The sequence below is a fragment of the Erithacus rubecula genome (genome assembly GCF_903797595.1).
Source record: "Erithacus rubecula genome assembly, chromosome: 3".
In the NCBI taxonomy this organism is placed as follows: Eukaryota; Metazoa; Chordata; class Aves; order Passeriformes; family Muscicapidae; genus Erithacus; species Erithacus rubecula.
In genome coordinates this window covers 88,949,728-88,970,330 of record NC_136689.1, presented here as the reverse complement: position 1 = coordinate 88,970,330, position 20,603 = coordinate 88,949,728, and the positions used below count along the sequence as shown (strand labels likewise).

The window sequence follows — 20,603 nt, the reverse complement described above, 5'->3', positions numbered from 1 at the left end:
TATCTGCCTCAGATCAATTTTTTTCCTAATTTCTCTGTGCCAACAGCCAAAATGGCTTAGCTCATGGGTAACAAAATTCTGGAAAGCTTGTTATGCAGGATTTTTTTACAGCTCTGTGCTTTGGGAACAAAAATATCAAATTTGGAATACTTTGGTGCCAGGCATATACATTTTGCCACCCACAAAAATCCATCCATAATATTTCAGCATCCACAAAAATGACAGCTAGAATATGCACGTGTCTGGAGTTAGTCAAAAAGAAAGAAGAAAAACTCAGAATTTCAAAATTTCTTCATTTAAAGAAAAATTTCAGGATTCCATCAGACTACCATGTAGGATAGTTAGTTCTAGGGAGGGGAAAAATCATCGTTATGTGAGAGCACCAAGAAAGGCTTTATTAAATAAAAGTCCCCCTTTGCATTGAAATCTTAATGCCTGGCAGTAGAGATTTGCCATATTCCAGGTGACCTGGTGACTTTGCAGTGCAGGCAGCTCTGCATGCTCCCTTCTGCTTCCTAGGAGGCCTTTGGCCCTGCCCTGAGGCCAGGCTCACCCACAGTCTCTTCCTTAACCCACAGTCTCTCAATCTCCTCCCTGCCCTATGGCTGCTATTTGGCTGCCAAGTTCTCCCAGGACAAATCCTATGGCCAATGGTTTCCCAGGAAAATGGTGAATTTTTTCCATCCTTCCAAGGAAGTCCTAGTCTCATTCATTACAGCATGAAAGAGACTCTACACATACTCAACTAAATCAGCAAGAGCTCTCACCACTACTTCCCTACATAAGGAGGATATTCAAACAGGACTCAGATCCATACACCAGAAGTGAAAGTGAAATCCATGTCCTGTTCAGCACAGCAGAAGAATCTCCCCTAAAGCTGATGCAGAGAGACCACAAGTCTGACTTGAGGTCACTTGTTTTAACCAAAGTAAGTAGTGAGGAGCATAAAGAGAGATTCAAGACAGTTTAGGACTTTCTGGACTAGACACACAAACTCAAAGTGTGATGCAACCACTGAGCAAAATGGTGGGAATGCAAGAGTTTGGGAGAGAATGACAGATGAGAAGCTGCAAAGGTAATCAGGCAAATATGAAAATAAATAAATCCTGGGTAGGAAAAGAGAAAGAAAGAACATGTCATAAGCCTCAATTCAGAAAGTAGGGATTTGCATGACAAATCTTGTTAGAATATGGGTCAAAATAATAAAATTTTAAAAAATTCCTCTTGGAAAAATTCTATTTCCATAAGTAACAGTTAGCAGATGCTTTGAATTCCTTACAATAGGACAAATGCATGCAAGAATTTTATATAACCTCCTGAAGAGACTGAACAAAAACTCAAGATTCACTGCAGGTTAGCAAGCAGAAACTGCAATAGTTTAGGAGATGTCTGGACAGGAAAAATAATCCAAAGCTTACTGCTAAACATCTGGAAATGAAATACTTCATCAGTTTTGTTTTCTCACACATCTACAAACTCACAAACAGGATAAGCATGTTAAGTATCCCAAGAGAACACCAGGCTAAGGGCCACTGGTACAGACACAAAAGGAAGCAGAGAGAATCCCTGCAGTTCTGCCCTGGGAACATGGAGGCAGCATAAGGAACAAACCCTTGACAGAGCTATTAAATGGTTTAATTTAAGATTGATCTCCACAAGCTACACTGAGTCACACACACACACAAAATCAAGATCTCCCCAAATTCAGCTGCAGTTTACTTCTTCAGAAAGTGAAAGCTATTTCATGCACAGAAGAAGCCTCAATGTTAAAAGAGCATTAAGGTTAAAAATAATCTAGCATTGAATTTAGAAAGTGACAGAGAAAGCTGCCTCTGATCTTCAGCTTGGCCTCTCTATACACCTTAGAGTATGATATGTGTCATATTTCCTCTAAAAAAAAAAAAAAAAAGAGAACTAGGTCTCATTCAAATCATGGATGAATGGATCAATCAGGATTACACCATGAAGGATAACGTAATCTGAACTGTCCCTGCCTTATTTATTGCATCATCTATAATGTGCAGAGTGTGTGAGGCATAAATTAAAAAGGCAGAAGAAAGTATTAGGTAGGTTACACAAGATGTGAGATAAATACTTTTTAGAATTAGAGGACAGAAGTCAGTGGTAACACATTTCTTCAAGTATCATTATTTTTTTTTCCTTTCAGGACAGAATAAGCTCACATTACTCATAGTGGAAGCTTCTCTCATCCCTTTTTTCCAGCTAGTTACCCCTAGTCCTGCAACAGTTCAACAGTGATTAAAAGATGAAAACGTCACTAAGAGCTGTGAAGAAATACAGCTTCTAGCATTTCTAAGAGCAGCACCCATCTGATCTCTACTTCTCCACTTGAACTTACAAGGTTATTTGAGGTCATTTTTTTGTTTTCAAGACAGAAGATGCTATGTATTCTGAAAAATTAGAGCCCAAATGAATTCCTAAAGTTATCAGGTACTTCTACATACTTCTGTCTACACCTTTGTCTTGCCTCAGTTCCTCATCTTTAAACTGGGAAAAACATCACCTTCCCATCTCTTGCAGCTGTGAAAATTACTTGAGCACAACAAAAAACTTCCATGGGTGGGTGCAGGAGTGAATCCCTTTGTTTTCCAAGTGGGACATAATACAATAGAGACAACATGGAGCCTCCTATTGAAACAGGGCCAAACTGTAACATGAAGAAAATGCTCCTTCCTTCAGTGCTCGTGATGTACTCCACACAGAAAGAAGGTTGGAAAAAAAACATGAAATCATGTAATTGAAACACCACATGAGAATCTCACAATAAATTAAGACCAAAACCAATGTCTTTCTAATAAAACAGAGTAGCATTACAGCATAGAAATTTGTTTAAATACAAGTCCAACCAGCTGTCATCACCTCAATTACCTCTAGAACCCAAGTGCCTATAATGTAGACATTTGTTAAAGCTGCTCAATTTTGCAGTAAAGGAAATTAAACAATAAGATAAAGAACACAGAACTAGAGAGATTTCTTTCTAGAACAGATGTTGATGTACTCCAAGTACATTAGAAATTATTTTTAAAATTTTGGTTTAATATATTAAGACTACCATGAATAATTGTATGTGCTTTTAAAATGCATTTTCAAGATGCCTGTAAATGACATGTCAGACATCTGACTACAAAAATTATCTGCTTTATATGTGGAAGGTAATAAGCATATTAGAACTTCTCTTTTTTGTATAAATTATTACTGACAATGGGAACCTGTTATCAGACTGCATATAAGTGAGACCTCTCCAGTCACATAGTCCAAAACCACATTAACTATGATGAATTACATGTTGTAATTTCCATAAGGTCACCTGCTCTCTGTGGGAACCTCTCTTTTGAGGTTTAGAATTGCACCTTGAAGTAACCTGCTTTGTACACCAAATAGTATTAAAAGAAAAGCAGAATCAATTAACTTAAAAATTACTGCTTCTCTTGTCATTAGCAGAGCAAATATTTCTCAGTCAAAGAAGTGCACAGTGCATTCCTTTTATCATTTGATGCAAAATTTTCTTTTAATTCCAGATGGACTTCACAACTTTAGTTCATGCTGTTGTTCTTTTAAGGTTGGCTGTATCACACAGCTGCAAAATAAAACAACTGCAGTTTGAGCACAGGTGGTTATTTCTCAATTGCAGACTATCTCTGTGCCTCCTGACCCAAACTAGCTACCAACTGATTTATGGTTCAGGTTCAAGGTGCTGATTTTGGCTTATACAGTCACAAGGAGTCTTTGGGTAATTTAGAGGTTTCTAGTAGAAGAACTCTTAGGAACCTTGCTGCACTCATTTTAGAAATCATCCTTCCAATTGTCCTGTTATAAAACACTCTGCTCAAACTCCAGCACAGACAGCAATGCACCTGTCCAGCACTTGCTAAGCAAGTTTTCCTTAGAATTTGGACTGGGGTTGGGTTTTGATTTGATTCTTTTTTTAGCAATAAAATTGAAAAAGAAGTGTGACTGATTTCAAGCCCGAGTGCAGTCTCCAAGTATTTTTAAAGTAAAACTAAAAAAAGTAAATGCAAGATTCTGAGGTATTAATACTATTATCGTCCTTTTGTTCATAAATGTGAGGGCTGTAACACTTGGGAAGTGCAAGGTCAAGGGTTTGTGTTTTCTGTTCAGGGAAAATAAAATCCAATTCCCTCACTTTCCAGGGAAATGGTCCCAACACCATAACTGGGAATATCTGGTGCAGAGCATTCCCAAAGCCTTACAGAATTATTTGAACATTGGCAAGACAACAGTTTGAGATACACAACTTGGAATGTACTAAGTGATCGTCTTTTAAATGGATTTTATCAACCACTGATCAAAGATTTTAACCAAGCCCTCCCACAACTGTTTTTAAATTCTAGGTTAGACAATCATTGTAAAAGGAGTTTCCCCTCTTTCTTTCACTGATACATCTGTTCCACACAGAACATTTAAGCAGTCACAGACACAGTCAGTAGCTGATTCATTCATTTCCTGAAAAAAACTAACTGCATTCTAGGCCTCAACTCTTTGAAAAGTCAATAAAATTTAATAAAATTATTAAGTACACATCCTCAAAATAGTTCAGTGACTAAGTCTCTGTGTTAGGAAATAGGAAATCCATTCCCCCCTTCAGATGAAGACAGTGAATACAGACTTCCTGCAACCTCAGCAAGTGCTTTAACCACCAAGATACTATTATTAATTTATTATTAAATGGTCCTTCAAACACATCAGGAGCAGAAAATTCCCAAGATTCTGTACACCCAGCAGACAATCACTGCATGAGGATGGTAAATCAAGCAGGAAAAGGCTACAGGACAGCAGCTACTCTGCCCATTTCTGATCACCAGAGAAGAAACTCTTCTGGTTCCTATCCCAGAACAGCTCCTCAAGATAACCTGTTGTAAGTTCAAGCAGCTGCACAAAATATTATAGAATCCAACAAACCAAAAGGGAATTACCAGGATGAGATGGCATTCACCTTGCAAAACACCTCCAAGAGAAAGCAAGGATAACTGAACTAGCAGCTGTGAGCAATCTGATACCTGTGAACTTCCCAGACACCACTAAGAGTACAGAGTGACAAATGCTGTCATGGTTTTGGGTGTTTTTAATTGTTTTTTGGTGTTGTGGGGTTGGGTTTTTTTTGAGATGGCTGGCATGCTTTATTTTTAAAAATAACTAAGATCTGTAATAACAATGCCTGCATCAGGCAAATTAACACTGCAACAATGGATGAAATGAGCTGACACATGAACACCTGTCTTATGCTTGGGAATAGACAGAATGGTTTCTGAAAGAAAAAAATTTTGATCCGTCTCTTAGAAATCTTGTTAATGGTAGCTGCACATGAATATGAAAGACCCTATAACATTTAGGGGAAAAAATTCCAGAAATCTAAGCAGCCTCAGGGTAGGAACAAAGGTCCTTATATCAAGGGATAATTGGTTTAAAGGCAGGAGATGGTGGGTAGAACTGATCAGCTCACACACAGAAGACAGACATCACTGTTGACTACTAAGGAGCAACCCAGAAAGAGAGATAACACAAGTCCACAAGCATTCACATTATTTTGCATACAGAAGTACTTAGAAGTGTAAGTTAATCAAGGCTACCCTGTCTTTTCTGTCTCCTGACAAAGCAATTCAGACATTCTATCTGCCTAACAGTGGAAATGACACACCAGCACCTTCCATGTTCTGTTGTTCTGCAGCTCATCAGCAGAGCAGCTCTTTTGACATTTCCAGGAGTTCAGTTAAGGCCTTGGAAATATGAGTAGTGAAGTTCTTCCCCAACAGCCAAAATAATCACACTGCAACCAAGGATCATAAAGAATTGTTTCCACTGCATAAAACGGGGCTGAGTATTCCTTCACAACCCAGGGCCATGGATACAAAGAACAGCACTCCTTTACCACTTGTGAATCTTCCATTGTGATCAACCAAAATTAGTATTGAAAAAAAAAAAAAAATCTTTACTGATACACAGAAGTGTAGAGAAAAGGCTTCCTTGTTTCTTTTGGCTTCCTATTTTTATGACCTGTGCTACCTATGACCTCTCAACACAGCAAGTTTAACATCAGCCCAGAGTTTATCTATCAACACAGAACTGTTCAGCTACTTATCAGTATGCATCAAAAGTGAGAGACTTCCCCACAGATCCTGCAGCATCCTTCCCTCAACTCTAGAGGAGCAATTCAAATCCTTCAGCACAGTGCCCAAGGGTCACTGTCTGAGCCCAGAAACACTGTTCTGCTGATAAAACCACACTGTACAGGTGTGCCTTCTAGCCAGCCTTCTCACAGAACTGTTATGAACTCTGCATGTCTTACAGCCAGCCAGCTGTGTAATGACAGCTGCATTGTCTGACTGCCATTTAAAATAATACTTACATGTAAAAACACCTGTCAAATATGAGGTAAGAGATCACTAATGGAATTACCTACAAGCATGGACAGTATGTTACAATACGTCCCAAACATTCCCATCATTGTAAGGAACTCTGTGTATAAACAACAAAACACACTGAAAGGGACAAAATCACATGCCGGTACCACACCAGGACTGTTGCACCTTTATGAAAGAAAAATATATATTTTCTCCCAGTGTAGGCACATACTTGAACTTCTGCAAAACATATTCTTTTAAAACATTAAAAAGCCCTGTGGCAATATTTATCTCAGCTTTGGCACAATTTATTTCTGCTCAGCTTTAATGAAAAATAATTTCTGTCAGATTGAAATGCAACTGCAATAAAGTATAAACTCCTGTCCCTGCATCAACTTAATCAAATCAGTTTTGAGTTCTACTGCTAATGAGGATCAGTCCCCTCATTTTCATATCAGTTCGGAAAAAGACAGGAAACCATGACTATCACAAAATGATGGTGAAATTGCTAAAAAAAAAATAAAATTAAAAAAAAAAAACAGAAAGAAATGGAAAAAAAACCAACCAAAAATTAAATCTTCAAATACTTCTCCAACTTACACCCATCTTATCATTCAGACGACACCAACTTAGCTCCAGGTAGTACAGGGCCTGAATGTGAGCTGCAAGAGCAAGTGAGGGGTTTTATCTTCCTTTTCCTCCAACAGGTTACCACATGTAGCCACTGGTTTGTTAGTGTGAGTTTTTTGTTTTAACTTTCATTATCTCTCTTGAAGGATCAAGTCTTTCCATTCGAAAATGCGGCAAAATACAACAAACATCTGAAAGGAATTACCAGGGATTTGAAGAAAAATATGAAGCCTATTTTAAGAAAACAACAATTTAAGCTATGCATTGTTAAAAGTAAGCCTGTCAGCTGCTCATTTGCTCCTGAGCTGCAGAGGTTGTCTGAAGCAAAGCACTGCTTTCACATTATAAATGAGAGAACAAATCAGAAGAAACATTCACTAATGAGCAAATGGCATTTACTGACGGCAGCAATTGTAGTGCAGCAACATAACTCTTTTCCCTTTGATTAGGAACCTCACACTACAACCAACCTGGGGAAAAATTTAGGGGCTGTGTCCTTAAATACAAGCTTGGACTTCCCTCTCTTCCAAGTCCTAGGCATGCACAAAACAGTGAGCAAGAAAAAGGAAACTTCCTGAACAGATGTGGATGAAGGAATGCACTGTAGCCCCGAAGTCTGATTCCCAAGAACTACAGATCCTCTCTCATCTTGCAGCAAGGAAAACAGATCATTTTTTCACCCTTCATCCTCAGTGGTACCACAATAGGGAAAAGCCAGCATTCTGAAAGCACACTCTGTTTAGTTTATTCAATAGTGCTTATGCACTTTTGCAACCGTTTTAATACTTGCCTCCTTTACTTTTGTTTCTAAATTGAGGGGTGTAAAAATACAGCCAGAAAAGGCACTACAGTGAACACAGACCTCACTATTGTTGCAATTTTCCTAGCAACAATTTTTCCTAGCATTAATAACTGCTATACTTCTCTATACATTTATTGTTTTTCACTTATTCTCCAAGATGTACTGAGCTGACTTTCCATTATATACCACTTGTAGTGAATTGAGCTTCCTCTTCTTTGTTTGGTGTAATTTATTTAACGTGAAGTCAGATATTTTGGCAAAAACTTTCATTTTATTGATGTCTTTTAAAAATAAATATACTGGTCTAGAATATTTTCTACACTTTACTTGCATGAGAATTACTGAATTCAGTTTTTCTTTCAGTGTTGTTAACCACAATAATGTGTTACAACATCCTCTCCAAGTTTTATCCTGGTTGCAAACACTTTGGGGGAATGCGCTATTTTTCTTTTACTTGACTATAATTATGCATCCAATAATTATTTAATCAAGCAGTATAGAGGGTCTTTATTAGATACATTTTGCATTCTCACTGTGCCTCCTCACATTGTATTGGCAGATAAAATAACTAGGATGGCTAAATAAACAAAAAAGTAGTATTTAATTACAAAGGAAATATCCATAAAGAACTCTATTATAACCCTAAAACCCTTCACATCTTACAGCAAACAAATGTTAAAACACCCATCTCGGTTCTTTCTAAGCATCAGATTCCAGAGGACAGCAGGAAGCAACAGGCCTGCCTGGATGCCTGATGAGAGGGCAGCTGAGCTCCCTCATTATTGTCTGGAAAGCAGAAGAATATTTTAAAGACACTACTTCTTAAGAGAAGAGTCCATTTACAGTTACATCAAGCAGAATACAAGTTACCCCCAGGGTTATCTCAAACCTGTGAAAACTTGGAACTCTCACACACTTTATGCCAGAGAGCACTCAGCTTTCATTTACATGGCCCTCACCCTGCTCCTCTTCTACAACAACAGAAACAACTCTTGGCAAGACCCCAGCAGGAAAAAGAGTCCCACAAGAATAAGAAAAAGCTGTTTGAAGCCATTGGAGATCTCATTTATGGACACCCTACTTCAAGGGAGAAATGCCATAAATTAACTCCCATTGTTTTTTATCTAGACAGTGAAATATTATCTGTCCAACTCTCTATTACAGTGAAATAATTTCCAGACACACTGTTCCAATGGATAAAAAGTTGTAAAACAACCATAACTACTATGCATAAATAAGGCACATAAATTGCATTTGAGTTTATTTGTTCTTCAAGGAATGAGAGGAGACAGCAAAATTCTGCCATAAAGTCAGCAATCTAACTTCCTCATTTATATATTTGATCACAATCCCATAATCTGTATTTCTTAATCCACAATACACAGAACAGAACACGTAACAGTAAGTATGCAGATTATACATTAATCATCTTAAACACAGCATCATATACAAAAGGGAAGGAAAAAAGAGAATTCTGTTTTCAAGAGTATCTGCCCCTCAATCATCACAAAGTCACTGAGTGGAAACCAAAAACACTGAGCCTGACAAATGGATTTTTCTGCAACTGCAAAAGAACAGAATTTGCTGTGTAAACGGCAGACCACTTTTTCAGGCAAACAAAGTAATCTACCTTATACAAAAAGACATGTTTACAACATTTAATGCATTTCCACATTTGACAAAAATACTTGCCTTGAAGTAAATCTTCCAAAAAGTGCTCAAAAAGCACATGCCTCACTAGCTCTTTAAAATCATTTTGAAGTAGCCTTTCTGCCCTATTAATGCAGAAAGCAGGCATAGGAAGATTACATCAAAATTTTTCCCAGCTCTACCTCTGATACTGCTAAAGTTTATTACCTTAGTCCCTATCAGACCATCAGTGTTTTATATATTTCTTCACTTCCTGGAGAGAACTGTCTACCTGTTGATATCCACAGCATCAAGGAATTACCAGAACTCCACTGTCAAGGTGAAACTAAGATTGGCATTTCGAGTAAAAAGATCCACTCATGCCATATATTGAACCATTCACCTTTAACTAGCAGTGAAGTATTGTTTGCTTATTCAATAGTTATTCCAAGAAATCATAAATGAAAAATAAATACTGAAGTTAACTCTTCTAGAAATGTGGCACACTGCATCAAGATGAATTGCCTATCTCAATATATCAAAATAGTACCACCTAAAAGATCACCAAAAAAAGTCCAACCAGCAGATTTGATGCAAAACACTTTCTAAAATACTACCCAGACCCTTCCATTTTTCTCCATAAATGCAAGCTCATCAGAGGCTTAAATCAGAGGCCAACTCAGAGAACTCCTGTCAAGAAGCTGCTCTCTCTCATTTCTCAGGCAGAAGTGACAGACTGTTCACTCATGTCGCTCCACACCTTTCCTCACCTGCTTCTGTATGACTTATATCCCAAAATCCTGGCACACTTTCATCTCTCAGAACTCTACCTGCCTGGATTTATTGAAACTACTTACATCTCAGATCCCATACAGTAAGTGCAAGGCAAGCATTTGAGAAGAGCAGGGAAATTAAGCCCCTACAACACCTTCTGATCCTCAGTTTCACCTGAAACTCACCAGCTATAGTCATCCCAGAGATTCCAAACAGCAATGTCTGTTCAATGGCACAGAGATCATGATCCATTAGTGCAAATCTGGCCATGTTCACACCAGCATCCAAAATAACAATTTAACAGTATAGTTAACCAACCTCCCAGGGGCTCAGAAACCTTCTCATTCTATATGGAAACACTGCCAAATATAATTTTCATTCTCAGCACACAGAGCTCACTTAACGGGCTCCTGCACACCACTTGGATATTCACTTCACCATTGCAAAAAAAAAATCCAAAAAAAACCCCCAAAAAACCAACTATTGAATATTTTCAACATTCACTTCTAATAAACAACAAAAAATAAGAAGGTCTGAAAGTTAACACACAATAGCTACAACTTAATGTTACCACCTGATATCATCACAAGGCTGTGCTTTGAACCATTTGGATACACTTACTATTAGTTTTATAGTTCAAGCACAAAAAATGTGCGAGTTCCTTGAGTTCCTAAAGATTGTTCAGGGAATAACTGCAAGTTTTATTATGATCCATAGGCACTCTCAGTGAATCCACCTCAACATAGCTGGTCCCTGACAAATACACACAGCTCCATGCAAGTGCTCTTGGGTGCACGTAAAAACAGCCATTGTCTGCCAGTCAAAACAGTGCGGGAATAAAGGCTGCTGAAGAAATTAAGAATAAGCACCAAACCCTCTGATGGTCCCGAATGCACTCTATTTAAAGCGTGATGGATAAGTAGGTTCCATAGGAGAAATTCAGGGAGAGCCATCCCACAGCACAGAGAACGGGAAAGCACCGGAAGAGAAACAGCGCCATCTACTGACACCAGCGGGTACTCGTAAAGGACGGCTCCCCAAGGATTTGGGAGTTTCTCTGTCCAAGCCACAATCTAAAATACAGAAAATGTCCCATGGACCAAGCTGTGGCACAGAAATGTGGAATTACAAAAACTTTTATGGACCATTCATTTGACAAACTTGGAAGTTTAACTCAGTATCACAAGAGCTGTAACGATGACCAGGGGTTCCCCAGTCCCTCTACTTCCTTCCAGGCTTTACCCTCTGCCATCCACATCCCACCTGATGCTAAGCATTTCCAGTGAAGTATATTTATACCCATTGCTACACAAGCCATTCCAGTATGTATCTCTGCTTTCATAAAATTTTGCTAGCACTCAAACTAAACATTTTCTTGACATTTAAGGTCTGTATTTTTAATCCTGCTAAAACCGCACTCTCCCATTCCTTTTCAAAAGTCTTTTACACAACCGACTCCAACTTCTTCCCAGCCTTATCTGCCTAAAATATCAATTTGTCAGTTCATTCATTCCCCATTATCACAACTGACAGACTATCATTCTCTGCTCTTTTTGAAACTCACTTGTCTGTCCATGTCATTATCTAAGAACGAGCCACAAAACTGGATGCAATAGTTCAGCTTAGCCTTTCTGATAAAAGACAGAAAATAGGTTCATTTACCCTGTGTGCAATAATAGATTATAAATCTCAAAACCCAGCTATGGTTCATATCTAGAAAATCTGCTATTGTTTCCTAGACTGTACAACTTATTTTCCAATGGAAAAGAAGTATCAGACCCTTCTGTTCTTGAAAAGTTAGTATTTACTATTACTTATCTCTCTATCTTTGCATGTTTAAGTTGACAAAGCAACTTTTTTTGGATATCCCACTCAGACAAAAACATTTCTATCACCTTGGTTCCCTAGGTCTTTAAGGCACCCTAAATGAATCTTTTAGGATAAAATTTTATTGCCCTGATAATTGACACAAAAAAAACCCAAAAAAAACAAACAAAAAAAAAGTCTTCCACAAAATACATTTCTTTTAAGCCAAAGCTAAAAAAAGGTGTCATCTATAAGCCCTTTGAAACCTATACCAGTGTTTTTAACATGGATATATAGGTAAGAATGCATTTTTAATCCCTTGCATTCACTTAATTTATGAAGGAGTAACTTTAATCATTCCAAGGACTTGTATTATTTTCAGATGTGCTTCTAAAGAAAACTAATGAACTTCCTGTTCTTAGTACTGATTGCTCTCAATTGAGTGAGAAGAAGCTTATCAAATAAAAACAATGTTTGGTCAAAAGCAATCTCTCTTTTTCAAGTTTCATCAAACATTGCAGGCTTCCAGGAAGAAGGGCTGTCAGGAATTATCAATACAAAAAACTGCACTATTGTAAATACATCAGTACATTTATTTTTCATTTAGTGATTTCAGATAGACTTCTTGGCTTGATTATCTTTAGTCTTTGAATCCAAAGTAAGTTTAAAACATGTTCCAAATGCCATAAATTCAAATCAAAATACTTCCTTTGCACTTCTGAAAACAAAGAATTTATTCCTCCTCTGCTCTCAGAATGTAACCCACTTTTGCTAAGAACACTGCCTTTCATCTGCCACTTGCATCTTCTGCCAAAAGGATCAAATGCCCACAAACCACCTGCAGCTTACAGTAATTTTTAGAAAACAGGCACTCCATTACTACAAAAATCTCCACAATGAAGATCTGCTAAGATCTAACAACAAAATAAGCACCTGAGTGCTTATTACTGACTTCATTTGTTACAATGACTGTCTTTGAATCAGTTACACTTTGCCCCTGAGCTTCCAGTATACAGCAGACAGTTTTTCATTCTAAAAAATAAAATATGATCTCCACCTTCCCAAAACTAGACAGAATTTCACTTTTACAACAGTAATGCATTATATATAGAGGATATAAATTTCAGTACTGTTGCTTCCTATGTTAGTCACTTTATCCACATGTTACACAGCTAATACAAACAGCTCTGCATTTGACAGTACATTGTGTTGTGTCCTATTTTAATTAAAAATGCTTCAGATCCAAAAAGCATCAAGAATGACTTCAAGCATAATTCATATAAGATTAATTCCTGCTTGTTTATCCAAGGTTTCACAGTACTGACCAATGGAGAAAAACACGTTTTTCCCAGAAGCAGCAAAACAAAACATTCTTGTGAAATCTCAGCAAGCCCTCCACTCACATCAATGGAACAGCAGCTTCACTCCTTGACTTCACAAGCAAACCTACCCTCTTTCAAGCCAGGACAAACAAAAAATCAAGAGAATGAATAATTTCAAACAAGGCACTTGCCTAGCAACTATAATTTGGCTATTTAGGTGTAGTAATTGGAGAAAAAGTGAACTGAAAGAAAGCAGAACATGAGAAAAACTGGTTGGTTGTTTTTCACTTCAGCTGTGTCAGGTTGAAGCATTCACAAGGAAAAGCTGCAATTAGTGGCAGAACAAAGACCACTGGTGATGATGTTCTGGGTAGAAGATGCTCCATACCATGCAGCCTTACAGATTTTGTAAGAGATAGCTAATGCTGCTTTGCATCTTTATTGAAAAAAACCAGGTATTAAAAGCACTAATGTTTGTATTTAAAGATGAAAATTCTTGGCAGACTTCATTAATACATAGAGACAATAAAACAATATGGATTGTTTTGAACATGGCACTTAAAAACATGGTTTAATGGTGAACTTGGCAATGCTGGACTAATGGCTGGACTCGGTCTTAAAGGTCTTTTCCAACCTAAACAGCTGAACGATTTTCTCAACAGGTATTGTAGAAAATCAGGCAGTGTAAAGACAGAGCCAAAGCAACAGGCCAACCACACCATCAGTTGCTCTGTGTGCATCAGTTCTCTGTGTGCAAACTGATCACCAAGCTCACACCTCATGCCTAAGAGCTCCCGCCCAGGGCTGTTTTGGCTGGAGCACGGTACCTCATGTGCAGGATGCCGATGAGGGTGGCGGCGAGCTCGGAGGACATCCTGCCCATGATGCAGCAGCGGCTGAGGCAGGCGAGCAGGCTGGCGGGCAGGCAGGGCAGGAAGTAGACGAGCTGCACCAGGCGCCGCTGCGCCTCGGCCGGCAGCAGCACCAGCGTGCCCTCGAGCGGATCTGCGCACACAACACACGGTCAGCGCCCCGCGCCCGGCTGCACTGACCAACCACAACAGCCACCCACCCACAGGAGGAGCTTGCAACCAACACGAAAGAGGGGAAAAAGAGGCAATACTAGCCTAAAAAATAGGAGGCTTGGATCACTCCCTACACTGTCTACAATGACCTTAAAAGAGGCTGCTGCCAGGTGAGGGTAAGTCAGCCTCTTCTTCCAGGTAACAAGTGACAGAAGGAGAGGAAATGGCCTTAAGTTGTACCAGGGGAGGTTTGGATTAGCTATTAGGAAAAATGTCATCACTGAAAGGGTAGTCAGGCATTGGATCAAGTTGTGCAGGGAAGGGGGGTGGTATCACCATCCCCTGAAGTGTTCAAAAAACATGTGACATCTGGAGACATGGTTTAGTGGTGGACTTGGCAGTCCTGGGTTATCACTTGGACCTTGGAGGTTTTTTTTCAACCTCAATGATTCTATGACTCTCAGACACACAAAAACTAAAGGTTGCAGTCTATCAGATTTAAGTCCTACTAATTTGAACTAAAGATCTCAATCTTTTTACTCTCTAGTAGATGACATGTATAGTTCACTTTAATCTTTAGGGGACTGAACCAATCTGCAACCCCACCCACCACGGAATATTTAGGTTCACCTAGGAAACAACAGGATTTTCCACCTAATTCAATTTGCCTCCCTTTGTAAGGGCCAAAATTCCTTGTGCAGTAGTGTCAAAATCTTACCGTATATTCGAGCAGCAGTGGCTTGTAAACTTTGCAACAATTCCTTGTTCGAACGAGAAGCAGCGGAATGAATGATATCAATGAGCTGATTGGAAAGCTCAGGGTTCCTCAAGCCAAGCAGAGCCAGTTGCTGAGGTAAGCCAGCCAACCAACGAGATAAAACCTTACTTCGACTTCTAAAGAGGGAGGAAAAAAAAAAAAAGAGGACAAAACAACAGAAACCCACACAAACTTCTCTTCCCATTGTTAAGTTGCTTTTATTTCTCCTTTCTCTATCAAACTGAAACAACTGGAGGGATTAATCGCATCTTTCATGGGCGACAATTTCTATGTCATTCTGGCTTATCAAATCAAGTATCATTTAGAAACCACAAGCATTTCATCAGCTTATTATTTAAGTGATGATCACAAGAAAAAAAAATGCAACATCCAAGACAAGAAGTTCAAAGTAGGTCTGTCAAGATGTCAACAAGAGAAGCATGACGATGATACAGATTCCACTCAAAGACTTGTCAACCAAAAACTTTTTAAGGAAATTAAGTCTCCATGACACAAGAGGAAGGGGACTTGCATAGAGATGAACTGCTCAACAGCAGGAAAAACCTGGAGAACAGACCATTGAAGTGAGTGAGTTGGAGGTGGGCTCAATGGTCTTCAATCATGGATCATTTCACTTGAATCTTTTATGGAAATAGTGGATGCGAATAAAATATTTGATTTGCCTTCCACAGAAAGAATCGGACGCTAGTATCAAATGAAGCTAGGAGACAGGATTAAACAAGCAAAAGTAAGTTGGGTTTTGACACAGCTGAGCTTTGTCAGTCCCTGCCAGAGAATGCTGCAGATGGTCTTGATTTAGACTGGTCCAAGGAATGATGTGAGAAAAACTCATGATACAGACATTATATGATACCCACTGAGTGATAAACACACAGAAGCTCTGCAGACTGAGGAAGTGCAAGCTTCAAATGGTTGGAAGCTTAGTATGTAAAAGTAATTCTTACCTTCTTCCTATAGCATCTCACATAGCTCAGTGCTGAAGGCAATTTGTGAGGCTGAATAGCCTTTTCAGACTCTTACCAGTATATAAATGCACATGTGTACACACATACAGACACACACTATATAAGCACATATACACACCGTGCATGGTATGTGTGCAGTGATTAAGAATGAAGATAAACTAAAATATCAAGACGAAACTTAATTCTGAACCATGTAATAAAACAGTCAAGTTTGGGGTTTTTTTCTGCAAGGCAGCAACAGGCCAAAAGCTCCTACTTTACTCTTTGATTCAGACACACCTAAAAAATAAAAACATTCACAAAAAATTCCAGGAAAATGTTCCAATGTGAATTATGTTCTTCTTAGACTGTTCTTGACAAGCTTCTGAGAAAAAAAATTAAAAGAATGAGGAGAACAGAGGAGGGCTGAAGGAGCAATGACGTCAAATTGAATGAAACAATATGAATGTTGTCCAGGAGCTACTGAACAGTCCACATTTTGAAGAAATTAAAAAAACCCACTTGTTTCTAAAGGAAAGAAATGGAATAGTGCAGTACACCAATATTATGCTGTCTTCAAATGTCTTGTCAGACCTAAGTGGAGTCATACTTTTTTGCAAAGAGTGTTTGAGATTTCATTCTTCTGTTACTTAAAGTGTCACAGATTCATGTAGAAGACTAAGAGCAAAACTACTGCTATTTGTGATGTCTAAAGATAGAAAGTTAAAGCTTTCCACATAGTCCTATGATCACATGAAGCTGAATGAGATGCTCAAGACTTTCAGGTAAGTACAGAGAACAGTGGTTATATAACCTCAGGGAAATTAGTCAGTATGAAAAGATCTCTTCTTCACTCTGTGTGAAAAGAGAAGGAAAATGGGATATTCCCAAGCGGTTTTCCCTGTCTTTCATATTCCCTACACTTTTTATAATGTTCAGAGCATAGCATAAGATTATTTCTGGCTGTAGATCTAATTATGTGTACTCAGGCATTACCACAACAGAAGATTAACAAAGCAAAGAAGCTGTAGAAGGGAACAATTTTCCCAAAACTTGACTATGTTAGCTGGTGCCAGGACTGCTGAGAGACCTGAGGTTTGATTTTTTAAGTGGCAGAAAAAGATCACATCCCCCAGAAAGTCAACTGTATCCTGAGCTGCATCTAAAGCAGCATAGGCAGAAGGTCGAGGGAAGGGATTCTGCTCCTCTACTCTGCTCTGGTGAGATCCCACCTGGAATGCTGCATCCAGCTCTGGGTCCCCAGAAATAATAAGAATATGGAGCTATTGGAGGAAGTCCAAGGAGTTCATGAAGATTCATCAGAGGTCTGGAGCACCTCTCCTATGAAGACAGGCTGAAAGAGCTACTGTTGCTCAGCCTGGAGAAGAGATCTCCCCAAAACCTTAGAACTGCTTTACAGTACCTGATGGGGTGCATACACATCAACACATGATTTGTTTTTAAGGTCTTTACGTCCTGGAGCTAGATGACAGCTGAAAAATACATTCTAGAAAAGTTAAGATTTGGAGACAGTCTGGACACATCTGATTAATGAAAAACTGTAGCAACAGCATTACATAGAATAATCTCCTCTTACTGAATATATCTGAAGCAAGTCAGGTATCTAAAAGCTGTCCATGATCTATTAGATCCCACAACAAAAGAGGAGCCCAGAAGGACAAGAACACTTTCTTAAACCCAGTCTCTTTAGAGAGAGAGTATATTTCTTGAAGAAGTCAGAAAGGCTACACAGCCACTATCAGAACACCAACAAAGGCACTAAGTCACAAGCTCATGACCTCAGGCTGAAGAGATGGAAATGCTCCATGGCTACAGCTGCACGATCTTGACATGTCCACTGACTGCCACACAGTCAGTAACAATAAGCTCGTAGCAGTGTACGTCAAGATAAAATTGATGTCATTATGATCTATCTAGTACTTATGCTAAGACAGACAACTAAGCTGATATATCTCCACCTCAGAGCACATAAACTTTCAAATTCCAGTGACACATTGTCAAAACAGATTCAGAATGAAGTTTTATGATACCTACATATAAATTTAGTATTCTCACTTCTGAAATCAATACACTATTTTGAAATTAAAAATAATATGTGTTGGTTTTTTTTTTTTACCTGATTCTTTGTGTCCTCAAATCTTCTTTTTGGTAAACTCTGCTAAAAAATTTCAAAAGCAATGTACGAACTGGAAAGAGCAGATTCCTTTGCTGGTATAGCGTATATACAGCTTTTATCAAGGGTTCCGTGGCTACAGGAAAAAGATTAAAAAAAAAAGGAAGCAATAATTTTTAATCTTCTGATTTTATACATGCACACACACACAGAGCTGTGCTCTTTATCTACAACTGTTTACACTGAACTCCAGAGGGAAGTACCAAAATGTTTTGAAGTAACATCTGGACTGACTTTTAAACCATTGAAACACTCTCTTGCACAGCTTGTGAAAGAAACAGATAAAAGAATAGAGACAACATGCAAGTGAGAACTTCACAACTTCCTGAAGACAGGTTGCAAAGTAGCTGTGAACTAATAAATTTCTGCTTTTTACAGCTATCTTCCAATCCTTCTCCCCTAGTGCAGTAACCTCAGACCAATGTTCTCTAATCCTTTACGTCTGCTCCCCAAAACCTGTCACAGTGCCTTCAGTTCTCTCCATACTACCCCTTTCCCCCGGCCACACACACTAAGCTCACCAGCTCTCCCTGTCTCTGAACCAGCTGGCTCCAAGTTACACTTGCTAATTAACCAGAAAATAAAAACCTCAAGAGACTGCTGGCAAGACACTTCATGAACTGCTAACTCCCTTCCAACCTTTCCTTCTCTGAAGGTCTCATCCAACTGTGTGTTATCACCAGACTTAAAATTTGAAAACTTTACCACCTTTACCACCATGACTAAATTGGTTAAAATTAGCCAGCAAACACAGAACTTACTGTAATAGACTGAGAAAGATACCAAATATTTTCTTTGGAAACCAGACTAAGCCACCAGATGGAAAAATTAAGGAAGCATGGAGAAATACCTGAATTCAGAGAAGACAAGTCTGGAAAGAATAGGAAAGCATCTGAAAACTTGAGCAAAGCACGAAAGGTATGAGACCTGGTTCATTTTGTCACAGAAGAACTTGTGGTCCCAAGGAATTCAATCCAATTAAGGCATACTTAAGCAGCAGCAATCAATTCTTTATCTTCATAAACCAAAGCTGAAAAACATCTTTTCATCCAGGCACACAGACCAGTCTTACTAAGTTATGTGTGCCAAACCAGATAAAATATTGTGTTCCACACTGAACAGAGCCACTTCTACCCACAGAGACAGACAAGAATGTTCCTTTCTAAAAATGATTCTGGATCCAAACAGGGGCCAATCTGTAAAACTTTTACTCAACTTCAAGTTACCATATAAGGATTCTCACTACAAAGCACACTACAAAAATCACCTGAAATGGCATGGCTACATGCCACATGAAGCAGGAGTCATTCAGAATTTGAAGAAATTGAAATCAAACATATTTTTCAACAGAATAATAAAATCCATTCTAATTCACATATTCTTTGGGTAAAGATTCACCTTGGACATAATTTTTTACAACTGAACACTGGCTTACTCTTAAACGAATAACAACTACATCTTTATGTAGTTTATAGCTAATTGATGAAAAGTTAACTGAAAAAATATAAAAATAAATAATCTGAGTAGAATTCTTACTTCCCAATAATACCGTGGCATGCTAAGTAAAACAGATCCTACTATTTGAATTGTTTCATGTGAACAGGACAAGTTTTAAAATGGAAGCAATTTTAAAAAGTAGTCTTTAAAAATCATACTTTAAATGGTCCACATTATACAGAAGTCCAAAACACAGCTGAAAAATTCAGTTTTAAAATACTTCAGTTTTAACTGGCACATGTCAAGCCTCTTTCTGAAGTGACTGAGTGTGCTGTCTTCTGTTGCATGAAGAAAATTTATCAAGAACACAAGTAACAGGCAAGCTGCTATTGAAGTCATACCTGAGAACTGCAAGAAAGGATCAGACCTCCTAATTACAGAGAGATCCCAAGTTTGATCTTCAGCAATGGTGATAAATCTTCAGACAACACAGCTACAAGTTCTTCTACACATTCACAGAAAAGAGGAGATATGTGCATTTTACCCCAGCATAAATCCCTACTCAGAACAGGCAATCCAGAAAAATGGAACCATGCTTGTGTGGCATAATGCACAGGAGGTTCACTATGGTTTTATCTAATCTCTTTTGCATTAGCTCTTTTGGTTTGTCTATGTAAACTTCCCCTCTTTAGATTTCCATTGTGGTCTAAACTTTTTTTTTTTTTTTTTTTTAAATGAAATGGCTCGTTTTCCACTTTGCATTGTCTTCTAAAAAACACAAACCCTTTCAGGATTTAATCTCTATGTCAAATAGATTTTCAACAAATCAAGAGTTAATCTTCTTTGTATGTACCATATTTTGCAGTCCCATCTGACAAAATA

General features: G+C 38.4%; 1 protein-coding gene across 3 annotated transcripts in view; it reads right to left on the bottom strand.

Moving 5' to 3' along the window:
* The window catches only part of TEX10 (testis expressed 10), a 54,060-nt gene that overhangs the window by 18,227 nt on the left and 15,230 nt on the right, over positions 1-20,603 (bottom strand). For all 3 annotated transcript variants that reach the window (XM_079300244.1, XM_079300246.1, XM_079300245.1), the window contains 3 exons: positions 18,228-18,360; positions 15,087-15,262; positions 14,171-14,348 (listed from right to left, as the gene is read on the bottom strand). In XM_079300244.1, the coding sequence (XP_079156370.1) occupies positions 14,171-14,348; positions 15,087-15,262; positions 18,228-18,360 (487 nt within the window). The remainder of the gene's footprint in view (positions 1-14,170; positions 14,349-15,086; positions 15,263-18,227; positions 18,361-20,603) is intronic.